General features: G+C 41.2%; 1 protein-coding gene across 16 annotated transcripts in view; it reads left to right on the forward strand.

The window, feature by feature from the left end:
• rimbp2a (RIMS binding protein 2a) overlaps positions 1 to 25,791 on the forward strand; it is a 61,868-nt gene that overhangs the window by 11,614 nt on the left and 24,463 nt on the right. For 15 of the 16 annotated variants that reach the window (XM_079659548.1, XM_079659540.1, XM_079659542.1 and 12 more), the window contains 3 exons: positions 20,044 to 20,133; positions 21,827 to 21,949; positions 25,357 to 25,461. In XM_079659548.1, coding sequence (XP_079515674.1) covers positions 20,044 to 20,133; positions 21,827 to 21,949; positions 25,357 to 25,461 — 318 coding nt within the window. Of the gene's footprint in view, positions 1 to 4,875; positions 6,230 to 20,043; positions 20,134 to 21,826; positions 21,950 to 25,356; positions 25,462 to 25,791 lie in introns of those variants that run through there. The other variant, XM_079659545.1, reaches the window with a different exon arrangement.

The raw sequence follows: 25,791 nt of genomic DNA on the forward strand, positions 1-25,791 counted from the left end.
ATTTGTGTGGTTAGTCCTTTGGAGGCCTCCCCCAGGTGGTCTCCGATGGCAAGGTGTGCGAGTCGTTGTCTTGGCAACACGCCCATTTGCAGGAGTGTGGACAGACTGCCAAAGGGGAACTGACATAACATAATGGCTGCTTCTGTTATAATCCTCTATGGCTTGACATTAGTTTTAGTAAAGAGAACCTGCATGCTATAGCAGTCAGAATTTTCAAACGGTTTAAAGACAGTTTTTTAGTTCAGTGTAGCTCTCAGGCTTAAACGGTCAGTCATTTGGTCTGTGAATGGGTGCAGTCGCCTTTTTCCTCATTCATTTGGTATAGAAGCATACCTGAGTTCATATCTGAGAAACCAGTGTGGACCGAAACAACAACAATTATTTGATAAAGTTATTTATCATTATTTTGCCTCCATAAGTAAATATATGATAACTCCACAAACATGATGAATAAGCCATATAGAAACAACATTATGTAAAAATCTTTCCAGTAACCACTGGGCACTCTCTCCTTTCACTACATGACATGAAATCGCTTAAAACACAGCACAATGTTTTACATTTTAGAATGTTCTCTCTTTTCATCTGATAACGTTAACACCTTTCTGTTTATGGAGGGATTTATGACAACCTGCACAGTGGGTTATTTTGTCCATCTTCACAGCCAAGATCCTTGGCACAAACCTCGTCTGTCACCAAAGCTAACATGCTGTAGTCAGCAACATAACTCAATAATGTTATGTAATTATGTATGTGTGTGTGTGCGTGTTTGTGTGTGTTTTTCGTATACGAGGATATACTGTTGGAGATGGTCCAGCTGGGTGCCTTGCAGTCTTTCTGCTGTCACTGCTGACAGCCACACTATCACAGACTGCATTATGGTCATTCATGCAAAGACAGACTCAGCTATGGCTCAGTTAGACTCAGAGAAGCTCAGTCATGAGAGTGGGCTTGCTCATGCAGATATACTCCATCCATACACCTATTGAAAGAAACAAAGCACATGTCCGTGAATCACATCTATACATTTTGACTCCACTGCTAAATTTGTTTTTTCCTTTCAGTTTAATTAGGTAAAGGAAAATGTCGTAAAAATAAATCTGTAATTATAAACAGCTCTTGATGCTTATCAAATGTACAGCCTGGCTGAATGTAGTGTTCAAGAGAAGCTTTGTAAAACCTGGAAGAAAACACTCAGATAAACAGATAAAAGATTATCTTATCACAGATAAAAGATTAAGAGAGATTCTGTTACAAAACACACACCAGATGGCTGATTAGCCAGCTATTTAGTTATGGTTTTAATGGAAGGCTTCCAGGCGCTGACTGGACAATATATACGTTTTCATTATTAAACACATCACATATCTAGTCACTTATCAGCAGCATGCTATGGCTATCCTCAGTTTTTTTTAAATAACATCTTCGAACATTACTTGTATAAAAGCAGTTATAATCAGGGTTTTTCCACCAGGTTGCCATTAGAGACATAAAATGAATGCTTATCTTGCTCCGTATGTTGGATGTGTAAATAGACGTCTGTTCACCATGTCACTAACGAGGTGCTGAAATGTCAGTGAAGTTTCCACACCCAGATCAATGAAACTGCAGCTCCTTTTTCATGTTATTTCTCTGTACTTAGGTAATTGTGCTTGGTTTTGCTGTAGGCAATAGTAAATGCCTAAAACCTACCACTCAGTGCTCTATCATTTAACCCTTGTCGTATCATTGAGAATGAATTTCATGGGGCTGGATTCTCTTGTCTATGTGTGTTTTTTCAATTCACTTGTGGTTTTGCTCTCGAAATGGCAAGAAAAAATACTGAGAGGGTGGACGGCTTCCTAGAAAAACAAACAAACAAAAAGCCTTAGACCGGTTGCCTGGAAACAATCTGTGACGGACAGTCGGCGAAGGGTACCTCAGGTGAAGAATGACCTTCTGTGTGTTGTGCGGCTGCTGCTAAAAGGCCACAGCTGTCTCCCTGGACACCATCCCCATGGCAACGTTTGTGTACTGCTAGCAGCTGGCCCACTCAGATGATAGTCCTCATGATGATATGGGCTGTCCAACTGCGACAAGAACAACAACTAATCAATAATCCCTAATAGCCGGGTTGTCTCAGCTGACCCAGTAATCTCATTTTCAACTCCCTCTAATCAAGGACGCACCGAAAAACCGGGGTTAATAGTAGTCTAGTGTAGTGTAACACAAATCAGCTGGAATAATTCCTCCACCGCCCACAGGATATTCAGAAAATTCACATTGTTTTGACTCACAGGGCTGTTTTGAACAACTGGTATTAGACGGGGTGTGTTTAAGCTGAGTTTTCTATTCTTTTCTTAATTAAGTTGATCTTAAACAGTGTTATCAGATGGCGTGAGTTGTCTCTATACAACTACATTACCCATCTACAGTTAGCTTGACCCTTTAGAAAATCGGTCCGAAAAGAACATATATTTAAGGTTTTTTGTTACTGTATCACTTAGGCTACTGTGCGTAACGTGAACACAGCGATGAAACCAATGGGTCAAGGTTTGTAAATCTTCCCGTTAAGAGAGAATCTCAAAGAGCTGCTATGACCTGCAGGGTGACGGATCAGTTGGATCCTTTGTTTGTGCTAAAATGTGTCGATTGCGCCTTTTTTGAAAATAATAATAACCATACCCATGTCATTGTATTCTATTAGATAACAGCCTAATAGTTAATTCAGCAAGCAGTGAAAACATGCTAGCAGATTAGCGTGCTAGTTGTAGTGTTTGCTTTGATCGCGGGATCCTCAAATTGCAAGTTGTAGCAGCCTCCCATCTGTGAGCCTCTTTGTTTTTACATTTATCTCTGCTCTTTGCCGTCTCTCACTTCTCAATTGTCTCACTTTGTACCCCATAACTTCCACGTCTTTCCCTTCTCTCGACTCTGCTAATACATTTGTCCTCTCTGTCGTCTCCATCGTTCCCACCCTCCCTCTTACTTCCTGTCCTAACCTCCTTAGTGCGTCCACCACTGATCTGGCCTGTGCAGCGTCATGCCTGCAGTCATTTAAGCAGTTTAGATGTATATCAGAGAGGCCATGCCAGCATGTTATCACATTTCTGACCTTTTCTGAGAAATTTGTTATACTTTCTTTTGATAGTGAGTGAATAATATATCGTGATAAAACCAATTTCATGTTAGTTTTTCTATGATCATTATAAACTTAAAACCCACAAGACACAATGTAACGCGGCCACAGTCTGATCACTCCTGGTTTCCTTACTGTTCCAGAAAGGACTACACCATTCACTATTATAACGGAACTACTCATAATGACCGTATAAAGTTATTTACAATATATATATATATTATTCTTCAGAGTTATTATGACTCATAATCAGCATAGCCACAACTATAAATGCTTACGTCCTTCTTTGACTTGGAGCTGCCTATAGAAATCACAGTTAAAGATATCTTACAAATAATGGTTACAGAGATGCGTAGTTACATAAATGTCCAGCATTGGCTTGCTTTCAGAGAATGCACTGACGCAAAAACAAATTTGCCGTCCATCCTGTGAGAGCAGTGAATCATATTGGCTTTAAAATTGCAGAGGAAAATAAATTCTGTTGCATCAGAAGGAAAATGTGCTAAAAATATCGCACTGTCAAAATGTAGGGCCCTCCTGGATTAATTGAAAATCCCCTTAACCGGATTAAATCATTTTTTAGGGGCTAACTGTTGTATACCCACACTCGCACATACACATGCATGGACACACATGAACCCCCCACACATAAGCTGATGTCAATACGATATAATTACTCATTGTGACAGAGAAGTGTAGGCAGTGTGATAGCAAGTGTGTTCTGTGTTGTATAAAGGCTAAAAACTGTGAATCTGTGAGGATTACAGTTGGAACTGAGCGAAAATGGAATAATGACTTGCATGGGGATAAAATTGAGCCTCACAATTATTGCATGTAGAATTTAAGTTTGGGTTGCGTTGTCAGATAACGTTATATCAAAGCAGTATCTGAGCGGGTGTGGAGTAAATGAACAGAAATTATGCTGGTAATTTCACCCCCTGTAGCTTTCAAAGGTTGCGACGGTTGCTGTTAAATGTTTCTAGGAAGAAACAAGCCTGTGGTTACAATAGATTTATTTCAGCCATTCATTGCTCAATTGGTCGGTAGAGGTCCACCAGATCTCAACCTGCTTTCCATTCAATTAGGTTGTAATGTATTACTCCTTCATGATGATTTGTAACAACATTGGGATTCCTTAAAGAGGACCTATCATGCAAAATGCGCTTTTGTACGTCTTTTATACCTGAATGTGTTCCCGGTGTGTCAGGGAACTCACCAAGTGTCAGAAAACACAACCCTCTCTCTTTCCTCCATACCCAAATCTCTAAAAACGGGGCTGCAACGAGCTGATACAGATTTGAATTTTTCTGACGTCAGAAAAGGGGTGCTCCGCCTATATGGGCAACTCTCCACCTATCAGGGGAATGGGGGCCACGGCCATTGCCGCTCGAAAGCGCTGGAGACGCTGTAGTACATATGCCAGGCCTGTAAGTGGCGCTGTAGTCTGCCACAAAAGCAGCGAAGAAGACTTCTCACAGATTCAGCCTTGCAAGAACAAGGCTGGAAAAGAGCAAATAGAGTGAAATGAGGCATGGCTAAAATGCATGATCTGTTTGGTATTTTGAAAAAAAAACTTCAGACATGTTTTATATAGGTATGGCCCTACAATATATTATTCAAATATAGCATGATAGGTCCACTTTAACTTATCATTTAGCACCACTATAGGTTAACAATATTATTTTGCAGCACTCTGCAAAAGAACAAGAACAGGTCCTTTTTGTAATCTCCACCAGCTGCCCACATATTTTACATCACATTGAGCAACTGGAGGGGACTCCTGAAAGAAATCCCAACGGGAAGAACTGCCGTCATGAAATGGAACTTGTGAGACAAAGGCAATGCAAAGATGGAGACAAAAAGGCCCGACTACCGATTACCCCTGTGCACACTGCACCAAAGTATGTGGTTTGCCATCTTAAGACACACAACTTAAACGACCCATCCTCAATAGTCACACTTGCCTCGAATAACAGACATTTGAAAACATTTTTGTCTATATTCAGACAAGTTAAAAATACAGTTTTTAAATAGTGGCACTTCCAATAAAAAGTTACACAACAGAACACAAATAATGTTAACCATTTAATTTTGACTACTGCATGAGCAACAAATATACATTTGAATCCCCCTACATGGAATAGAAAATAACGTATGCATATGCTTTATATATATACTTGACATATACTCAATGTATGAGGACATGTACCTTGTTATATTGAATTTAAAATAAATGAAGGGACTAAGGACAACTTTAAAGCATCAAATTACAGTAAAATACACTTTCATTATTTTTACTTTTCAACATTTTACCTTTCTATGATCTGTCATCAACCATTTGAACAGTGACTTGCCCGCCTAAAGCTTTAATTTATTTATGAATACCATCAACATCATTGTTTAATTTGTGTATGTTAGTAAATCAATGAAGACCCTGTTCAATTAGTGTCATGGGCTAAGACGGGCTGCAGAGAAGAGGAGGGAGGATCTGTCCGGCAGCAGCCAGCATCATGCAGGCTGTCATTTCAGTCAATTTGGCAGACAAGCAGCAAGTATCCAGACTGTGGCTGTACAGGGAAGCTTTCCAAAAAAAATCATCCCTATTCGTATCCAGACTCCAAGATGTCTGTTTCCGGTTGCCAGCGATACCTCTCCTCCCAACAGTAGCTCGTGATGTAGCTGATGGTTGTTGCAGTGGAGCTGGCTGATTAATTCAACAGAGAGGATTTCTGCAGATCGCTGCACACGCGTACAGCTCGCAAGAGAAAGAGAGAGAGGAGGGGAAATTGAGCAAAGGAAGAGTGAGCGGCAGCGTGTAAGAGAAAAGGAGAAAATGATGGAGGAAGGGTGTTAAGGAGGAGGGTCTTCGGGGGTGGGGAGGATAGGATAGAGAGAGTATGTGGAGAGGGGGCGGAGGAAAGAGGAAGAGAGAGAGAGAGAGAGAGAGGGAGAGACACGCAGGCCCCGGAGCTGCTACTGATGCTGCTGATGCTGCTGCAGCCGTTTGACAATTCCCCACCCAGAGAGAGCAGGGAAGAAGGGAGGAGATCAGAGCAAGAAGGAGTAAGCGACACCTCAGTCAAGATGCTCCTGTGCTAGCCAACACGCACGGTAATTACCAATCCTTTATCACCACTGTGCTTCCTCTTTACAGCCGCTGTATTTCTCCGCATCATTGACTCGGTTGAGTTTGTGTTTGATTTAGCTCTGTTGAGTCCTATATATAGTGCACAGGGTTAGCATAGCCAAGCAGCTGGGGAAAAGCTGTCTGTGCAGCTGCTGCAGGAGGAGACAGACATCCTCACAGAGGTGCGAAGCAGAGAAGGATTTGTACATTTTGTGTCTTCCGGGACTTAATGAGGATAAGGCGACCTCCGGATCTCTGTTTCTTGACTGTAGCAGGGCCACCTGTTTGGAGATGTGTGGGTGTGTGCCGTGTGTGTCGAAGGGTGGGGGTGGGGTTACGGCAAATGGGTCTAATGAGGCGTTTGTAGCTTGGAAAGGTTAGTATGTGCATGTGAAAATGTGTGTGCACATGGATTATTTAGTAAAGTGTAAGAATGCACTGCCTTTTGACTGCTGTCAAAAGATGAACGTAATCTTAATGCAGTACGTGGGCACATGCTAGCGGTATATGTCAAACAGTGTATGTAGACACATGTTCACATGGGCGCTTAGACACACTGGGAGAGAGAGACAAATCTCTGGTGCTTTGTCAAACAAATTGATTTGGTGTGTGCGCTTTGACGTGGTCGGCCCCTGTAACCTGAGCTTTTCCTGGTTCCTGCCTGCTCAGGGGTTGCAGGTGTTGGTGATGAATATTAACCCACTCATAGCTGATTGACACTCTAGATATTTAACATCATGAGCAGTTGCCATATATTTGTGTGTTTATGTGCATGGCAAGCTGGTCCATTCTATAAACTTATTTGCTGTATATTACGTTGCTAAAAGTCATGCAGTATATTACAACCACACTTGAATTCTTACATTGTAGGATGTAGTTTGTGTTGCGAACAAAAACTACATCCTGTATCCCGTTATGACAGAGGACAGAAATGGCAGGGATTGAAGCCATGACAATATGGTGTGAACTGTAAGCAATCAACAACCATTGTACTCGGGTAAGAAGTGTGTCTAATATTTTTGGATTCTTCCATCATGTCGCTGCCCATGAAGTATCTGTTGAATTTTTGTTGTCTCCTCGCTTAAAACATAAAACACCATTTCCTTTATATTTATATTGGTGAGAAGTTTGAAAAGACATATATGGCAAGTGAAACACTGGGCAAACTTTGGTGGCAATTCAGTATAAAACACTTCACTGAAGTTTCTTATCATGTCCCAATGTCATCCTTTCATGATAGTAAAGTCCTAATTTTCAAGCAAGTTTTGAGAATTTGTTTCCTCAATTAGGTGTGTGTTGTGTGTGTGTGTGTGTGTGTGTGTGTGTGTGTGTGTGTGTGTGTGTGTGTGTGTGTGTGTGTGTGTGTGTGTGTGTGTGTGTGTGTGTGTGTGTGTGTGTGTGTGTGTGTGTGTGTGTGTGTGTGTGTGTGTGTGTGTGTGTGTGTGTGTGTGTGTGTGTGTCGTTCGTGATCTAATTTCTCTCCTTTCCCTGGTTTTACCGAAGGTACACAGTGTATTAGGATTTATAAGGAGCATTTTACACACACCCCTAATCGTACTCCTCTTGCACAATCCTCCCATTTCTTCTTCCACTTTTTCCTCTCCATGCGGCAGACTGGTTGCAGTGCCAGCTGTTGTTCAGTTGGATGCCAGAGGGCGAGAAGGAGAGAGGGGAGGAAAAAAAGATAGAAATGAAACTTGTGTTTTTAGTCTCATGGCTGATTTCCTTGCAGCTCTCCTGAGATTATCAGTGAGTCTGACAGTCAAAAGACTCCCTCCTTGACTAATCAAAAATGTTTCTTGAGACATGCAGGCACTGCAATAATCCCGTACAGAAGCAGCCTTTCTGGGTGTGGCAGCACATAATAAACACATATGTACACATGCACTAACTTATGGGGAAAAGACGGTTAAAGATCAGCATGCCTGCCATGTGCGTTACACACAGACAATGGCACGTTTACACATTTACTCTTTACTCTCTATTACATGCCTCCACACAGACTCTCCCACATTCACTGTATTATTAACAGAGTGTATCCATGCATGCACTGTACTCTACTACACATCCACCTTGTATCGAGTGGACTCCACAATGTGACTTGATTTGTACAGTCCTTATTGGTCAGTGTGGACACTTGCTGTGCATCTTTGGTGTACTGACTGGTCATTCATCCTGCAGGTTTAAATGGCACATTGCAGGACCTGTATTCCGGCTTGCATTTAGATCATTCAAAGGGCATCAGATATGCTGCATGCGATACTTCATTGCTACTTTTTTTTTTTATCATCCTGACACTCCATACCTGAAAGAGAACAGTTTCTATAGCAACCCCCTCCCCTCACACCCCACCCCTGTTGTGTGTGTGTGTGTGTGATTCTGTGTCTGTGTGCGCACGCAACATGTGTAGTCCCCAATGCGAGCGCATGCCTGAATATGAGTGAGTGCTGTATTGATTGCTAGCATGCATGCCATAAGTGTTGTCATTTAGCCAGGGGGGGAAGCAGAGAGGGAAACAATAAAGGAACATTTCCTCCGCACATTTCCTGGCAGCTTTTCAAGATACACAGAAGTTATATTAGAGAAAAGACACAGAACACTGCAGAGGGGAAACGCAAAAAGAGGAGGGTGGGGCACAGAAGGAAGGTGGAACAGAGGAAGTGTCGGTAGTAAATGGATGTCTGATTAAAGTCTAGATTAACATACAGTTTAATATAACATATTTCAACAGATTGTTCATATTTTAGCACTTTCTTACCTGGTTGATATGTTGTCATATTTATTTAATGTATAACAGATGTTTTCCAAAGCTTAAGCACATGTATTTCTTCTTTTGCATCGTCATCACTTAACCATTGAGTATCAATTAAGGACAAGTGTCCTCTGGATGACATTACCAAAATCTATCGATTTAGATTTATGATTATAAAAGTAGACATGTGGAGATTATCCGACTGAACTCTTAAATGTGTGTCAACCACAGACCTTATTTCCAGCTATTTTCCAAAATCCTATGGAGAAATTGCATTGCTTTTTTGTCGAAGGAACCCAATGCGCAGCTTACTTCCGGGTTTTAGGACGCGTCACTGTGGCTGTGGCACTCTATATGACCCTGAACCAAGTTGTCCAATGTTAATAGTTTCGGGACGTGTAGGATAATAAAGCAGACCAATGTGCACTTAAAAGACTTAACATTTTAGTGTTCAGTTTGGTTTTGTACCGCTACATCCTTTCCGCATGGCACTGCCAGGCGAGGTGAGCCCTTTAGCAAAGGAGCATGCCTAAAAAAAGGACTTTAATTCTGCAGCACTTATTGTCTCCCACTGTCTCCTGTACCTTTTTTTTTTTAAGACGTCTTTTCTTCTTCCTTTTCAACTCCTTTCTGTCAAAATCACGGTGGACTGAACACCAAGGGCGACTAGATGGAGGGAGACAGGAGGGAGGTCAGGGGAGAGTACACAATGTCAGACAGACCAGCCTGTTCGGATACAGATGACATGACAGGACCTGTGCTCCTGTAACTGTCACCTATCGCTCTGCGCCACTGAGTCCTGCTCACTTGAGACCTCAAACTCGGTCACATGCTTCCTGTTACAGGAGCCATTGTAGAATTCAAACCACTAAGTCCTGACCAGAAATTCAAGTAGAAAAGTAAAGGAAAATCACTTTTGGTTTTTATACAGTCAAACCTTTTAAGTGTCTAGATGATGAGTTTCAGTTTTGGCCTCCATAAATGACTGTTTTTTAAATCCCAAAGTCTCATTGTCCATTTGTTGTTGTTGAAACCAAAGTCGCTAAAAGATTATCTCGTGGAGCTTTGCATGTTTAGTTCAAAGGCTAGCGATATAGTCATGGCAGCAGATTCATCGCTTTTTTACATGTTGCACGGCAGCTGCATTGCTGCTCTGCTCACAGGAGGAACCATTTCATAGCTTGTGCAATGTTTGTGAAACAAATGGTTGTCAAATATGTAAAGCTAGCTATGGTTTATTTATGTAAACCTTTTCAAATCAAATTATTAATCGCTTTGAGTGGAAAAAGTAAAACGAGAAGGAAGAAAGTAATAACAGCAACTGAAGAGCAATATATCCGTTGTATAGGAGTGGCTAATACTCATGATCTAATTAAAGGAACAGTACAGTAGCCATTGGTTTTCTGACCTGAGTCAATTAAGAAATGTGCTCAGGGACTTGAATGTCTAGTGCCTGATAGACATTAACAAAAATATTATAATGAATTCTAAAATCTACTTTCAGTCATGACATCAAACGAGACCAATACTTACATAACCCACTGCAAGTGTTTTGTCTTTGTTAGAGGACGGTGTTCAGCAAGAATCTGCTGATTAGAATAAAATACAAGTTTTATGCTGTTACCACTGCATTAATCATTTAGTTTCCCCTTTTGTTTGGATGACATATCCATACAAAATATGCTATTTCATGTATTTGTATAAATATAGATCTTGAATGTAAACCTTCATAGAAAGCAGTGGTGAGGAAACCTCTGCTGAGGCTCTGTCAGTGAATTTCTAGCATACTGTACATTTGAGCAACTGTGCAATGGGGTCAGATGTAAATTATTTAGTAGCTTGTGCAGTGTGTTTTGCTGCAGATTGGGGTCACGTGAATGTGTATTTGTGGGAATTGTGTGAATGTGTATGCACATATAGAATCATGTGGGACCCGGGTGGCGTTCGTGTGTGAGTCTTTTTATGGATTTGCTTGTGCTTGAGTGTTTATATACAGGCGTGTGTGTGTGTGCACTTGTATTCTGAGCTTTAAGTTTCATCCAAGCATTATGTGAGCATGAATGTCCATTGAAGCACATGTAATCCCTGACCAGCTCTTGGGCTCCTCATTAGCATTGCTCTGATCTTCCTACAAACTTATTTCCCGGCCCTCTGATATTCTCTGTGTGGCCTGAGGGAACAATAGGTCCTGTTCACATCAAATGTGTTATGTCATCAATGTGACTGGAAGCTTTGCTGCCCACGTCATGGGAGCCCTGTTTCACTCTCCCTGCCTGCTCCCTCAGTATGTACATACAGCGCACACACACACACTCTTCAATTTGCACATTCACATGCCCTAATATTCCCCGTGGGGCTTGTGTATTCTCCGGAGAGGCCAGTGTGTCCCCCCCGAGGGCCCTCTTTTATAAAGTACAGCTGGAGCACCTCTACATATCAGTCAAAGTGAATATGCTCACATGGGCTCTGTTTTCCTCCCTGGCCTTGTTAGGAGCACTTTCAGATTGGATTTACATCCAGATAGGAGAGATTGCAGTTTCTCTGGTAACAAATGTAGCTTCAATTTTAAATAATGTCCCCTGAAAGTTGATAATCATGAAAGTACAATATCTGGATTTCATTGAAATGGCGATCTTAGATAATAATGCAAATTGCAATTGTTAAGAAAACTTGAAAACATAGCTACTTTCCCGCGATGTGGGACTCTTGACTTTATTTGACATACCTATATGTTAACATGCATCCCTGACCACCTATGGAGACACAAAAGCAAACACTGTATAAACTCTATATATATATATAAACACATACACAGGCAGGAACATTACAGAACCCAGGCAGCGCTCGCATGAGTAACAGGAGAAGAGACAGAGGAGGTTGAAGAGTGAGGTGAATGAGGATGTGTGTTACGTGGAGGAGAAGTTAATCTCTCCTGGCGGTAGCGCCGGCCTCTCCCTGCCTCTCCTCTGTCTTCTCTCCTCCATAAAACTCTGGATTGTCTCCTGCTCTGTGAGAGGCTGGCAGTGTACACACACACACACACACACACACACACACACACACACACACACACACACACACACACACACACACACACACACACACACACACACACACACACACACACACACACACACACACACACACACACACACACACACACACACACACACACACACACACACACACACACACACACACACACACACACACACACACACACACCAGGATGTAGAGAAACCACTACATATCACAGAATTTGTGCACAGTCTTTGAACATGTAATTCTTAGCAAACATTGAGTGTGTGGTTTCACTTAGCACAGGAGACTGTACACTGATTGCTGAGTTTTGAAGAAGATTCTGACTGTGCCAAACAATTCTGCTCCCACATTGACCTGACATTCAATCTTTTGGACTGGAGATATTGTTCAAATTAAACGTCTTTGACTGCGTAGGCTGGGTTTCCAAATTCATTTAATCTGTCTGAGTCACATATTTTATATTCAGATATTTCTTAAGACCTCTATTTACATATCCATCAAGAGCACGGGGTTTCCTACACTTTCAGTTTTAACTTAATAGAGTGTGGATGTGTGTTTTTATGCGAGTACTTCTTGCCACATGAATAATTTTAAGGGATTTTGAATCTTTAGGATTCAGATGGGGAGTCTGGAACATTGTGGATGCACAAGAGCTTAAGACGGGTGTATGCCTGGAGATGCTAGTTATGCAACTCATTCATGCTTACACACACACACACACACACACACTCACTCACTCACTCACTCACTCACTCACTCACTCACTCACTCACTCACTCACTCACACACACACAGACGCCAACTCACGCTTCACTATATCGATGTTACCCACTGCCATCTGGGTCCACAATTTATACTTATTCGACATTGCCTTCTAGGTTTGGTGGGTGTTACATATATGTGTGTGTTTGTGTGTGTTTTTCTCACTCACACACAAAAGCAAGATTAGCCGCACATTTATGTTTTATGAATGAGGCACCTGTGGAGACGCATTATATTCACAGGTTGAGAGGAACGCATCGGGGAATATTTTTGATGAATAATCTATTGGTGACATTATAGTAACACTCACTGTGAACTGCCCTTCATTAAAAGCACTAAGAAAGATAAGCGATACAAACAGTTGCAGTCTAGATCTGGCCCACCTGAACACTACATGTCTTAAAGGTTAAAGGGAATGGCTGTTGGGGAATGTTCTGTGCCGCTCTTGTAAAGTAGCTGCCCAGGTGTCATGCACTTGTTGTAAACCAGAGGTAATGCACAGTCTTAACAGCATTATAACAATTGATCTCAAAATGCTCTTGAGACTTGAACATGTGCCAAAGAAGCTGATGTTTGGCAGAACATTAAGTGGGAGGGAAGTCACACATTCTCTTATGAAAAGGCAAACACCTAGTGAGCCCTTCAGAGGACACGCTCTGCTCCACATCATCTTTCTGCTGCAGTGAAGACCTGGCTAGAGCTACTCAATGCATCTCTAAAATGGATCTCATTTTCATAACCAATTCCTTAAGTGGGGATGTACAATGCCAATGTTCAACTACCTTAAAGGCAACCTTGAAAGCGTTTGGATACAAGCTGTTGTTAACTGATTTTCAATCTACATATTCATACTGGTGCTTTTACATGTTGTACTGTAGTCCATCAGTAACATTTTCATACTTCTCAAACTTCAAACCTTTTTCTTGAAACTGTCTTGATATGATAGATAGATGGTCGGTGTTGCCCCCCTCCAGCCAGTTATTGCTTTCTTTTCATTTCAGTTTGGCAGGGCTGTTGAATTATTCTTTAGGTAGGTGATCCATCATCTTGAAAATAAACTTGTGCTACTCCAGCAATAAGGTACTACAATTGCAGTCATTTTGAAAATGTTCCTTGAGTCAGCTTTTGTAAAAGGCAACTGTTCCAGCTCAAAACTTCATTACATCATAAAAATATAACCAAACGATGCCCCATTGTCACCAAAATCAATATTTGTGTGTGTGTGTGTCCCTCTAACTGGATATTGTGTGAATATTTTAAATAGTTTACATCTGTTTTTCATGATTCAGGTCTTCTTTGCAACCTTTGCTTGCCTTTTGCTATACTTTTTCGGAAATGAGCAGACCCAAATGTTGATTAAAACAAACGTGAAAGTGGTGGCAAGGCTGTAACCCATATTTCAAATGAGTTGTTAGATCCTATAAAGGCTTTAAATAGGTTAACATGTATACATTATACTCCTACCCCAGCGTTTGATATGCAGTGCTTTAATGTGATTACAATACGCAAAATAAAAGGTGTGGCATTGCGCAGTAAGGACGATTCTACATACAGGTTTTTCCGGTATTTGTCACCATCTTCCTTCCTTTTAAAAAAATGCTGAGGAGCTGTCCATGGTCCTGATTGCTCCTGACCAGCTGATGTTGCCGCAGCTATAAGTGGTTGGACAACATTGATGGCTCCATTTGCCCATTGTCTTTCCACAGAAGTGCATATGAATCTCTCACACAGAAGCACACACATACTCACAGGTGTTCCTATGCACATAAACATTACCTGTAGTCCTACTAAACCACTCTGCACACATTTTAGTAGTTAGCCGTGAAATATGTAACCTGTTTGATATATCAGAGTATTTCTAATATTCGGATACAGTAGCACGCAGCCTACTCTGTTCTTAATATAACTTCCAAAGAAAACCGAGAGGAGATTATGCTTATCTGTGGGTTGAGTGAGGGGAGGTCTCTAGAAAGTGAATTTGTCTAATAAGATCTCTTCTCCAAACTTCAAAATGGAAGTGCTGTTAGAAGGAAACACTTTATTAGAAAGTATAATCAAATGCAGCAAACCTCAGAATGCAGCATATATATTTTTCCATATATTTGACATGAAGGTCATATCTTCACTTGTTACGTTTGATGGACACATGGCACACCTCTGCTTGTCTTTGACTCCACGTGCTCCCACTAAAGACAGCAGATTTCGTTGGTGTCTTTCCACCCAAAGTTAAGTGGAACAAAGTGTTTCGCTGTGACATCTGATTAATGACAATCCCGCTGGGAGTTGAGGGAAAGCAGGAGCAATCCTCTACCCACCAAAAGAATCCCATTTAGGATCAGCAGAAGCGAATGTAGAAATCTCCTAATGCAGCAATTATTTCATCCTTTATCTATCCTGCGTTATCACCGCAGACTCTACCGGCTTACTCAATTGCTCTTCTGCAATAAATAACATTGCGAGTGTGATCCATATATTTCTAAATTAAGATAATCCAACATCTTGTCCATGTCATTTTCTGTTGGTTTACATAAGGCCAGATTTAAACGTTGCAATTAATTCCCATTTAATGTTCGTTTGATTCTTAAGTGGCACATCTATAATTCCAAATAATTAATACTTCCTTAAATACGCATAAATCCTTCGTCAAGATTTGTTGTCATGATGTAAAGCCTTAAGTGCTTAAACGGCTATGACGACTGAAGTAAATAAAGTCCTTGTAATGAAGAAGGGACTATCTAAAAAGGATTTCATATACAGCCCAATTGTTATCATGAATACTTGTCAGGTGATCAGGTGGGTCAATTATATTCAATCATTTTCAATTACTGTCTGTGCAATTCTTTAATATCAGGTAAAAAGTGAACATTTGATATAAAATGACATCTTTCTGCAAAGATCAAAGTAACTTCCTGTTGGATCGGATCAAACAGTTCATTTTATATAAAACATTACGCTGCAGATTTGTTTTGTTTTTTACAGTGATGCAGTGACGCATGATATTACAATAACCAGAAGCACTGCCTAAATCTAATATGTTGTAATTGTGTTATGTATGATACAGCTCGACCCCTTTTATCTACAACATGGCCGGGGCAAAACATTGATTGAAGATTATCTGAACTGCAGCGATGCTCCACCCAACATGTATTTCTCTTGTATCAAACACTCGGGTTAGTGTAAAAACGTTAGAGGGTCTATAAAAGCCTTTTTTTCCACAGTTGTGATGGATTCACCGAAACCGTGATAATCTGATGAGCAGGTTCTGGTGTTGCTGCTCTTCTCTTCTACTCGAGAACTGCTCTGCTTTGTCAGCTGATCTGAGCAAATCCTTTGTTTGTTTAGGCATCTCATCGTGTGTCTCGCGTTACTTGCCTAGGTTTGCTCTCTAAGGCAACTTGATCAATGAGCTGATACATTAAGCCCCCCCTGCATACCTTTTGTTTATCTTGATAATCAAACATACTCTATGTATAAAATTGAAATATGTTTGAAGCGCCAGCTACAGTACGAGACATAAACGCTAATGTTGCCCATTAGCGTTTTCTTTCTTTTTTTTAACAAATTGTACAATTGGTGTCCTTGGGTGTCATGAAAGGCGCCTAAAAATAAAATGTATTATTATGTAGGAATCAAAGGAAATAAGTTCCCTGTTCAAACACAACAAAATCAGCCTGTCAGCGCCTCGAAAACTCACAATGTATTACACAATCTGAATGATTGATCGTGGGGTGCTGCTTACCTGGTTTGGATAGTACCCGGGTGTCTCAACACCTCCTTCTGCCTGTTTTCCAGTCGTAATGCTAAGCTAAGCTATAATATTTAAAGCTTTTAGTATTCCAAAATAGTATTCAACATTTAAAGCTTTTCAACTCTAGATAGATGACGAAAAGTTACCAATCTTTTTTATACCTTGCTTACCATATTTGAAAAAGCTATTGTTTGAAGGTATTGATCTGATCCCACAGAAAACACAATACACGTTAACCTCTGGTGCAGGCTCTGGTTGAGACTGAGGTATGGGATCGGCTTGGTGCACAGTATATTCTGGGACTTTAGAAGTTCAGCGAGAGGCCACAGTGAGCAGAGCAGATTTAGGATCAGCAGCTAAATGAGTGGAAGGGAAAGTGCACGTTTGTGTGTGTGTGTGTGTTTGTGTGTGTGTTTGTGTGTGCAGGGGGGAGACAGATATAGATGGAGAGAAAAGACAGATGAGGGAGGAAGAAAGAAGTTGTCAGTGTATTAGTCATTAGTGGTGTTGAGGTCTCTTCTGCAAGCTTGTCCCTTTCTTTTCTGCATGCACATATGAATCTCAACACACACACACACACACACACACACACACACACACACACACACACACACACACACACACACACACACACACACACACACACACACACACACACACACACACACACACACACACACACACACACACACACACACACACACACACACACACACAGGGTCTCATTATGATGTCCTTTTTATGTATTCAAACCAGATTCCACTGTTTATCGGTGCATATTGAAGGTTACAATTGGCACAGAAATGAGTGTACATGTCCCCTTTGCAGTATAGCAGTGTGTTTACAAAATGTTACGACGTGTTAGGCAGAGCTGTGAATGTGTGATTCACTGGAAGTGGGAGGAAGTGGAGATGCAGACATCATTCCTGAGGCCCATAAAAAGAAACCTTTAAAAGGTCATTCTTTATTTCTTTTGTTATCATGCAGCCACAACCAAACCCTCTACTCCCTTTTCACTCAACCTTCAAGTTATCTTTACCTTCCTTTTGAACGCAGCTGCACTTCCTTATGGCAAGGCAAGACACGTTTATTTATATAGCACCTTTCAACACAAGGCAATTCAAAGTGCTTTACAAAAAAATGAAAGACATTAAGAAAATGGCATTACATTAAGGACATGACGTCTCCTCTGCTCCCTTTACTGGCTACCAGTAGCTGCTCAGATCTGCTTTAGGACACAGGTACTGACTTGACGAGCTGTGATTGCATCCCGTCCTTTCTACTTCCAGTACACGGTCAAACCATACAGTCCAGCATGTGCACTTTGCTCTGCATCTGCAAATCAGACGCTACTCCCTCTCTGCCACTTAGACCCAGGTAGCCCTCAACAAAAAAGCGCTTGTCTGATTCCTTGGCTCAAAACTGAGAAATGAGCTACCCATCGTTATCAGGATTGTAGAAAGTCTACAGATCTTCCACTGAAAACTGTTTCAACTGCACGTATAATCTCACTTCTGTCCGTAGCATTGAAAAGGTTTGGCTTAGTCTCTGCAGTAGCACTAACAGTAGTTTGGCTAAAACTAATGCACTTGTAGTATTCTTGCTTTTTTTTCTCTATTGTGTCTTCAGGGTTAAGTTACTTTGGATAGAAACGTCAGCTTAATGACATGGAATGTAATGTCAGCTACAAGGCCATGTCCCGAGGTGTCAGCGCAGAGGACAACTAGATCTGCCACCTCATGACGTGCCGTGTCCCCGTAATGACCAGCGAAAGGCAGGAGAACAGAATCCTGTGTGGATGCTACCGTAGCTAGGTGTGGTTTAGTGCACTAGCTGCTCTGTGGTCTGCAGTGATGTGATGCGGCGGCAGCGTTACACAATAAGAGCAGCCAGTGAACTCACTCACCAGTCTCTGTGTCTTCCCGTCCTTGTCTGTTCTCTATCTGTGTCTCCGTGTGATTGTGTCTACCTCCGACAGCCCTGCATGCACACAAAGAGAGGGATGAACCAGGCTGGCCGCTCACGTTGTCTGTTTCTCTCTCCTCTCCTCTCGGCTCGGGTTTATTGAGTCCACTCGATTTGCACTGATACATTTGATCATAAACCTCTGAGCTGCACTTCTCCTGTGCAGACGCTGACATACAATGCTTGAACTCCCCTTCTGCTCGAGTACATCATAGTAATCAGGAACATATTGCATGTATGTGTGGTGCATCGCAGTGTTTACATCAAGCGTGTAGAGAAAAAACAACACAGCTGTGCTTTATGGAGCTGGAATGTATGTTAGATTGGGGTTTTCACCAGTTTATGACTCATATGTATAGGGCAATTAGATTAAATCCTTTCAAGGAGACTATCAATCTAGTTATTTTTATTTAGGGGCAATATTTTCTGATCAATAAGACATGTTGAAACAAACCCTACTTATCCTAAAGCCTTACATTTGATCCTGCTTTTACGTTCTGCAATAATAAAAACTGTGATCATCTCCTGTTGCTTTTTTATTTAACTGCTATTATAAATGACTTATAAACATATTATAGTTCTTATTCTGAGGATCACAATCAGCAATTTGAGCTTAGTGCACTAGCATGAAGTGGTATTATGAGCCAGGATATGACCAGTCGCAGTGAAATCACTCTTGAATGCTCGGAGCTGTGATAGGAGGAGAGCGTTGCCCTAGTTTGAGTCTGGCGTAATTATGTAACGCTTGAGTACCTGCAGCACCAGCGGCATGACAACTTCAGAACCTGGATCTGGGCAGTGGCGAGTCACTCAGGAAGTGCACACCTCTTTTAAATAATTTGTACGTGTTATGAAACTTAATGTCATATTGAGATGCAGGAGACAAAGAGCACTTGTTAGATTATTTAGCATTCAACTGACTCTCCCTTATTCCATCTTTCAAATTCCTCGGGTTGTTACTTTTTCCTGAATATTTCTCCCTCAAACCTTTTCCCAATTCCTCTTCCACACCATCCCTCCATCCATCTCTCTCTTGTCTCTCTCTTCCTGTGTGCCCCTCTTCTTTCAGCTCTTCCCCCTCCACTCCTAATGCCACATACCAAATGGAGGGTGACAGTATGCAGCTGTGGGTTTTGTCCTCCAGACAGTGTCTTGGAGAAAAGCTTAGCCACACACACACACACACACACACACACACACACACACACACACACACACACACACACACACACACACACACACACACACACACACACACACACACACACACACACACACACACACACACACACACACACACACACACACACACACACACACACACACACACACACACACAGAGAGGGAGGGATCGGCACTAACCTGGCCCTTTCATCTGTCACTTATATAATAGTTTTAAGATGGAGTTGCAGTGTGTGGCTTGCATACATGATGCAGTCAGACAGGAACGTCTTTGCAATGAGGAAGATAATGTATCATAATGTAACAACACACTTAACTCTCTTCTGTTTCTCTTGTTCCTTCTTCAGAGAGCAAAGCTCCATGCTGCCTTGCAGGAGAAAAATCGTCTGAACCTTGAGCTGATCACACACCACCTGAAGACGTCCAAGTATGACCAGGTATGGCTCTGACACATGTGAAAGAAAGGAAACACACACTGATGATCAATGGCCATGCTATGATCAATGGTAAAACCTATTCTATAAGGCACTACTAATCATAGGGGCCACATACCACATGCACACGTCTTATGAATATCTGTAACATCAGTCATACGTTGCCGGCTGTGATTCATCTCTGTAGATCAATACACCTGCAGCCTTGTTACCATCATTATATGTGTTATCATGTGTTGCCTCTTCACGCCAACGATGTATAAATGTGCTATTAACGTCATGTTTTCCGTCTTATACACACACATCATTGCTGCTTTTCTTTTCCCGTAATCGGCCTTCATCCCCACTTCACACATGCATACATAAACACACAGACCCAGACGGTAGGCGATTAGCTTCTTTGCTGCTAATGGTGACTTTCACAATGGGGGCACATATGACACGTGTCCAGGGACTCAGCTCGGAGATTTTGCTCCACCATGCCACACAAGAAGATGCCATCTGTGCACCGCCAAGGTGGGCACAGAGATGAAAAAGCGTGTCGAGTCTCATGTGAATGAGAGTGACGGGCTGCGAATAGTGGAAGATGCATAGAGAGAAAATTAAGGAATGGAAAAGGAAGAGAAATTGGAAGGTGGTGGTGATGGCATGTAGCATAGTTATCACAGAAACTAATAATACATCTTCCGGAGACAGTTAAGAGTTAAAAGAGAATACAAAAAGTTTGACTCAAAATCATAGTATTTATTGTTGGTCTTATATTGGACTCCATAAAGTGATTCAAGGATTTAAAATGGCTAGAGAAGTATTTGAATTTCAGTACCAGCAGCCCTTCACTGAATAATACAGAATATGTATCTAACATATAGTGGATTTTATTATATATAGAAGGTATAGGCTAAAATGCTAACTATTGGTTTAATTCCCAGATCACAGTTTTTAAGGTTATATTTCATGTCTGTTCTTAGATTATAGATTGGTTTCTTTTTGCTCATAAATTATTTTGCTCATAAATTATTATTATTATAAATGATTATCTTTGGGTATGTAAATGAATGTGTAACAATGATAATTTAGCTGCTTGTCCAACGGGACATAGCTTAGATGCTACTTGAGCACTTGTCCTACATTTCCCGATATGAATAAACTCATTGCCTTTGCAACAGTCAGAGAGTAAGCACTTTGAGTGAGCTTATCTTTTTGTCTGCTCATCTCTTTTGCCCGTTAACGAGACGATTGGTGTATGGCTGATGGATGGCTCTGCTTGATCCTGAGAGGCCACCTTTAGAGGAACCAGCTTAGCTCAAGGCCTCTGACTGATGAAGGAACGAGACGCAGAACGCTCAAGTCAGCAGCTCTTTCTCATCAAGCCTAAATTGAAATGTGCTGATTAATTTCTCCTCCGACTATGAACTCCAATCAACCCTCCAGCTAAAAAAGAAAAGAAATGCCTCTATTCATGAATATAAAAAGTAGGTCTACTGCAAGGACAAACCTTGTAGAAGTTACCTAACTTCTTTTCCCCTTAAAGTATGTAAGGGTAAGCATTTCCTCTCACGTTGTAATGATTTTCCTGGTGCCTGTGTACCTTTTTATATTGTCCTCTTAACCTCCTTGCTCTTTTTATCTTGTTCTTCTCCCTCCCTCCCTCCCTCCCTCCCTCCCTTAAAACGGGACTTGTTTCCTGTTCACTTAGGTGCGATCAGACTGTGACCAGCTGAGACAGACCTTAGCTGTCGTGAGCCAGGAGAGAGACGTGGCCCAGCAGCAGAAGAGCCACCTCCAAGGCAGAGTGGAGAACCTGGAGCAGGTGCTGAAGGTGAGATGTTGCTTATGTAGCTATATCCCATCATCTCATTCACATGATAATAAACACTCTCGTGTACATCGCTTAACTCTGCTTCCTCCACCAGTATGCTTCTGTGCATTCATCATTTAATCCATGCATTATATGATTTTTATAGAAACAATGTGATACGTTTTTGTTTGATTTCCAATCATAGCATCCTTCGCATTAGCACCCTTTTACCTATCACTTAAAGGGCACAGAGTTTACTAATTTTACATACTTTAAAAATAAAAATACATTATTTTATTACTCTATTTTATACTGTCTGTCCGAATGTACATGTATTTACCCTCTGATGTAAAAGCCTAATTGTTGAGCCTGTCAGGTCCCTGACCAAAATCAAAGAGACCTAGAGACTTGCAAGAAAAATAACTTTTGCAAAGCCGTAAAAAACTCTGATGAGCCTGAATGGGACGTAGGAAGTGGAGCCAAATCTGAATGGCTTGTGGGATACCATGTTTTATGACTTTTTTTGTCTTATTTCCCAGTCTGTCTGTAGGCAGGCACTCTAGACACCCAAATATGTGGACAAGCAATGATAACGTTTTTTCATATCCCCTTAAACCTTTAACATTTTGGAAAATCTAGTACTTGATTTCTAACTATGACAACTTTGAGTTCTGAGAAATCTCTACTGCTTTGTGGTACTAGTTTAAATAAGTCCATGTGATCCACACCAGATAAATACACCAAGTATTTTGAGTATTGTTGTAAAGCAGAGTTTTTTTCTGAAAAAAAATAAAATAATAATTATTATTCCTCAAAGGATTCCAATATGCCATTTTTCATATAGTCCTTTCTTTGCTCACATTTAATGATCTGCAGTTATGGATTAGATTATGTAAATCAATCTAACTTTAGTTCAGGCTTCAATACAATGAATGTGAAATAGTTTCTTCTTCATCTCTCCCATTATTTGTTGTAGAAATCCACCGAGCTATACGTCTCAGAGACCCTACACGTATCTTTCTGCTGAGTAGGCAAAGCAAAAGGATCTAAACCCTTTATCACCACTGATTCTATCTGTCCGCTCTTTCTCGGGACATACTGTATATCTCACTACATTCCTCCAGCTTTCCAATCTGCACTCATTCATCCCTCGCTCACTATGGTGGTTCTGTTCTCCTCGCACAATTCATCAGATCTGGAGGTTTTTCAGACCCCGATTTTTCGCCGTTTCTTTGGGGGAAAATCTCCATCTCCCAGGTGTTGGTTTTTTCTGCAAAAACTTTAGAAGAAGGGTATGGCGACTCATGAGGTGAAGTGTCATTGCGTTCATGGAGAGGCTCTTTTTTTCCACCCTGTTATGGTCTGCCAATAGTAATCAGACACAGTCTCAGTGTGCCATGAGAGGCACTTTCATTACAAATCCTCACGCCCTGCATCTCCTATTGATTGCCTGTATGTCAGGATATTTGAGAGAAAAATGTACCCATCTGAGAAAAACTGACCCGCACCCTAATACAGCAAAGAAAGGTTTGTCACTTTCTTATTGTGTATTGATTATGAAGACAAAGAGACTATTTAGAGAACATTACACAGGGCGAAGTGGGAGGAGAGAGCAAGATGGAGGAGATGCAACATGAAGAGAAAAAGACAGACTCTTTCTTGAGTCAAAGCTAATGAGATCCAGAACTGTCAATCTTGACTTTAAAGTTATATAATCTGGAAACAAAGGGAGTTATAGTCAGATGTACAGGAGGGGAGTGAATACTGTGTGGCAGGCTTATACCTACAGTCTTCATCCCGTGAGTCACACTACATATACAGTAGTACCCAGGATCTGTAAATAGTCGAGTCCAAATCTCAGGTGTCAGGTTTACAGCTCATCCAGGCAGTGCATATGCCCCTTCTCAAGATCTTTGTCTTCACAGTATTGTGTACACACAAATTCCCTCCTCTCTGTAGCTGCAGGCTTTTCAGGAAGCAGCAGGGTCTCGGTGTCTGTTGTTTGTTGTGATTCTCCTTTTGCATTTACTCTGTGATTTAAGTATGGCTTTATTCTCCTTAATTCCAGTGGCAATCCTTCCATTTCTACTTGTAATGCTGTTCATGTAGGAGTGGTTTTAATAGCAATTGAACAATGTCTCAACCCTGATATTAAACATTTTCCAACATTTTTAAAGAGATAAAGTTAACCTCATTTTGTTATTTTGATCTTATACTCAATGTCTGCAACAGTTTTTCACTTCCTACCAGACATTACATTACACTTAAAGGTGGGGTCGGTAAGTTTGAGAAACCGGCTCGAGATACACTTTTTGTTATATTGCATGGAATGCTCTTAACATCCCGATAGCAATGAATATCTGAATTGCTTTGACAAAACATCCATACAAAAATGTCATCTGTGGAAGCTGTAGCACTGTAAAAAGCACGACCAATCATTTTAGCCGGCCCGGCTAAAGTAACTGGATAGCTTACCTGCCTGTCAGCCTTCCATCTGTGCACAAACTTATCTCGTGCCCTCATTGGTCATGTGCGCGTTCGTGTGTGTTGGAGGTGGGGCTCTGTAAGGAAGTGGCAGATTTCTTCCGGCTGTGTATTTTCAAATTCTAGCGCACTCGAGCTGGTTTCTCCAAAATTACCTACCCCACCTTTAATACTTCCTGAGTATGCACAGCCCATGTGTTGGAGCCAATTTGAATGAGTATATCTAAAAGATATCTTTTGAGTTATGGCCTAAAGTATGATTAGGAAGTCTGTTTTAACATGACATCACAGGCTGCTTGCTGAAAATGTAGGTTAGTTCATCAAGCCTTCCCTAAATATCCATGAGTTTAAAAAAAAAGAGAAAGTGTTCACTAAGGCTGCAGTGACAGCTTCTCAGCCAGCCCAGTGCTCTGCAGCTTAAAACTTCTTCCTGATTATGCAAAGCAGCGGCTGCCTGCTCAGGACACCTCGAAGCCACTCCGGGAGGTAAAGAGGCTTTTCTTTCCTTTTTTCAAGGCAGAGAGAACACAGAGAGAAAATGATGAATGTCAGAGCCTTTTAAGCTGTCTTTTCTTCCTAAGCCCTCTGAAACATCTTATGGCCTTAACTCTGTTCCTGCTAGATCCGACAGCTGGTCGTGACTCCGGAAAGATAGTGTATAGTCATGACTCGGCTAATTTGGGAAAGGGTAGATTGAGGAGCAGCGTGGGTGACCTGGCGTTACGGCTTCGTCTGAGTCACTTCGGAGTAGGCTGCATCTGATAGATATACATTACAAATGAGATAAACATCCCATACTGTATCATTCTTTCACAGTGAAATCAATTTAGATTTAAAGGAAGAAAAATGTTTTGGTTTCTCTTTCCCTGAAGTGGGATACTGTCAAATATACTGTGTAAATAACATCCTTCAACAAAGCCACATCCTCTCTGTTTCTCCTGCAGCATATGCAAGAGGCTGTGGAGCTGAAGCAGCAGCTGCAGACGGAGCATGAGCAAGCCTTGGTGGCCCTTCACACCAAGCAGAAGGAGATCAATCAACTGCAAAAGGTACGGCCATACGGATACAGGCAAACATTTGAAACTGGTTGTTGAAATCTTATTTGTTATCATTATGACATCCTGAATTTTTTTTTTAAAAGTCTTTTTATTTCATTATAGTGTACAGTAATCGATGCCATTTCATTTATATTGTAATATCAAGTACCACAGTACACTCACTACACTCCCCCCTACCTCCCTCCACCCGCAAATGCCCACACTGACGAAACCAACAAATAAAAATGCTTATCAATATAATTTAAACAACAGAGCCATGAAAATAAACGGAAAAAAAAAATAAAAAAAATAAACCCACATCAAAGTAAAACAAACGAATAA

This window comes from Notothenia rossii, assembly GCF_949606895.1.
Source record: "Notothenia rossii genome assembly, chromosome: 11".
Taxonomy (NCBI): domain Eukaryota; kingdom Metazoa; phylum Chordata; class Actinopteri; order Perciformes; family Nototheniidae; genus Notothenia; species Notothenia rossii.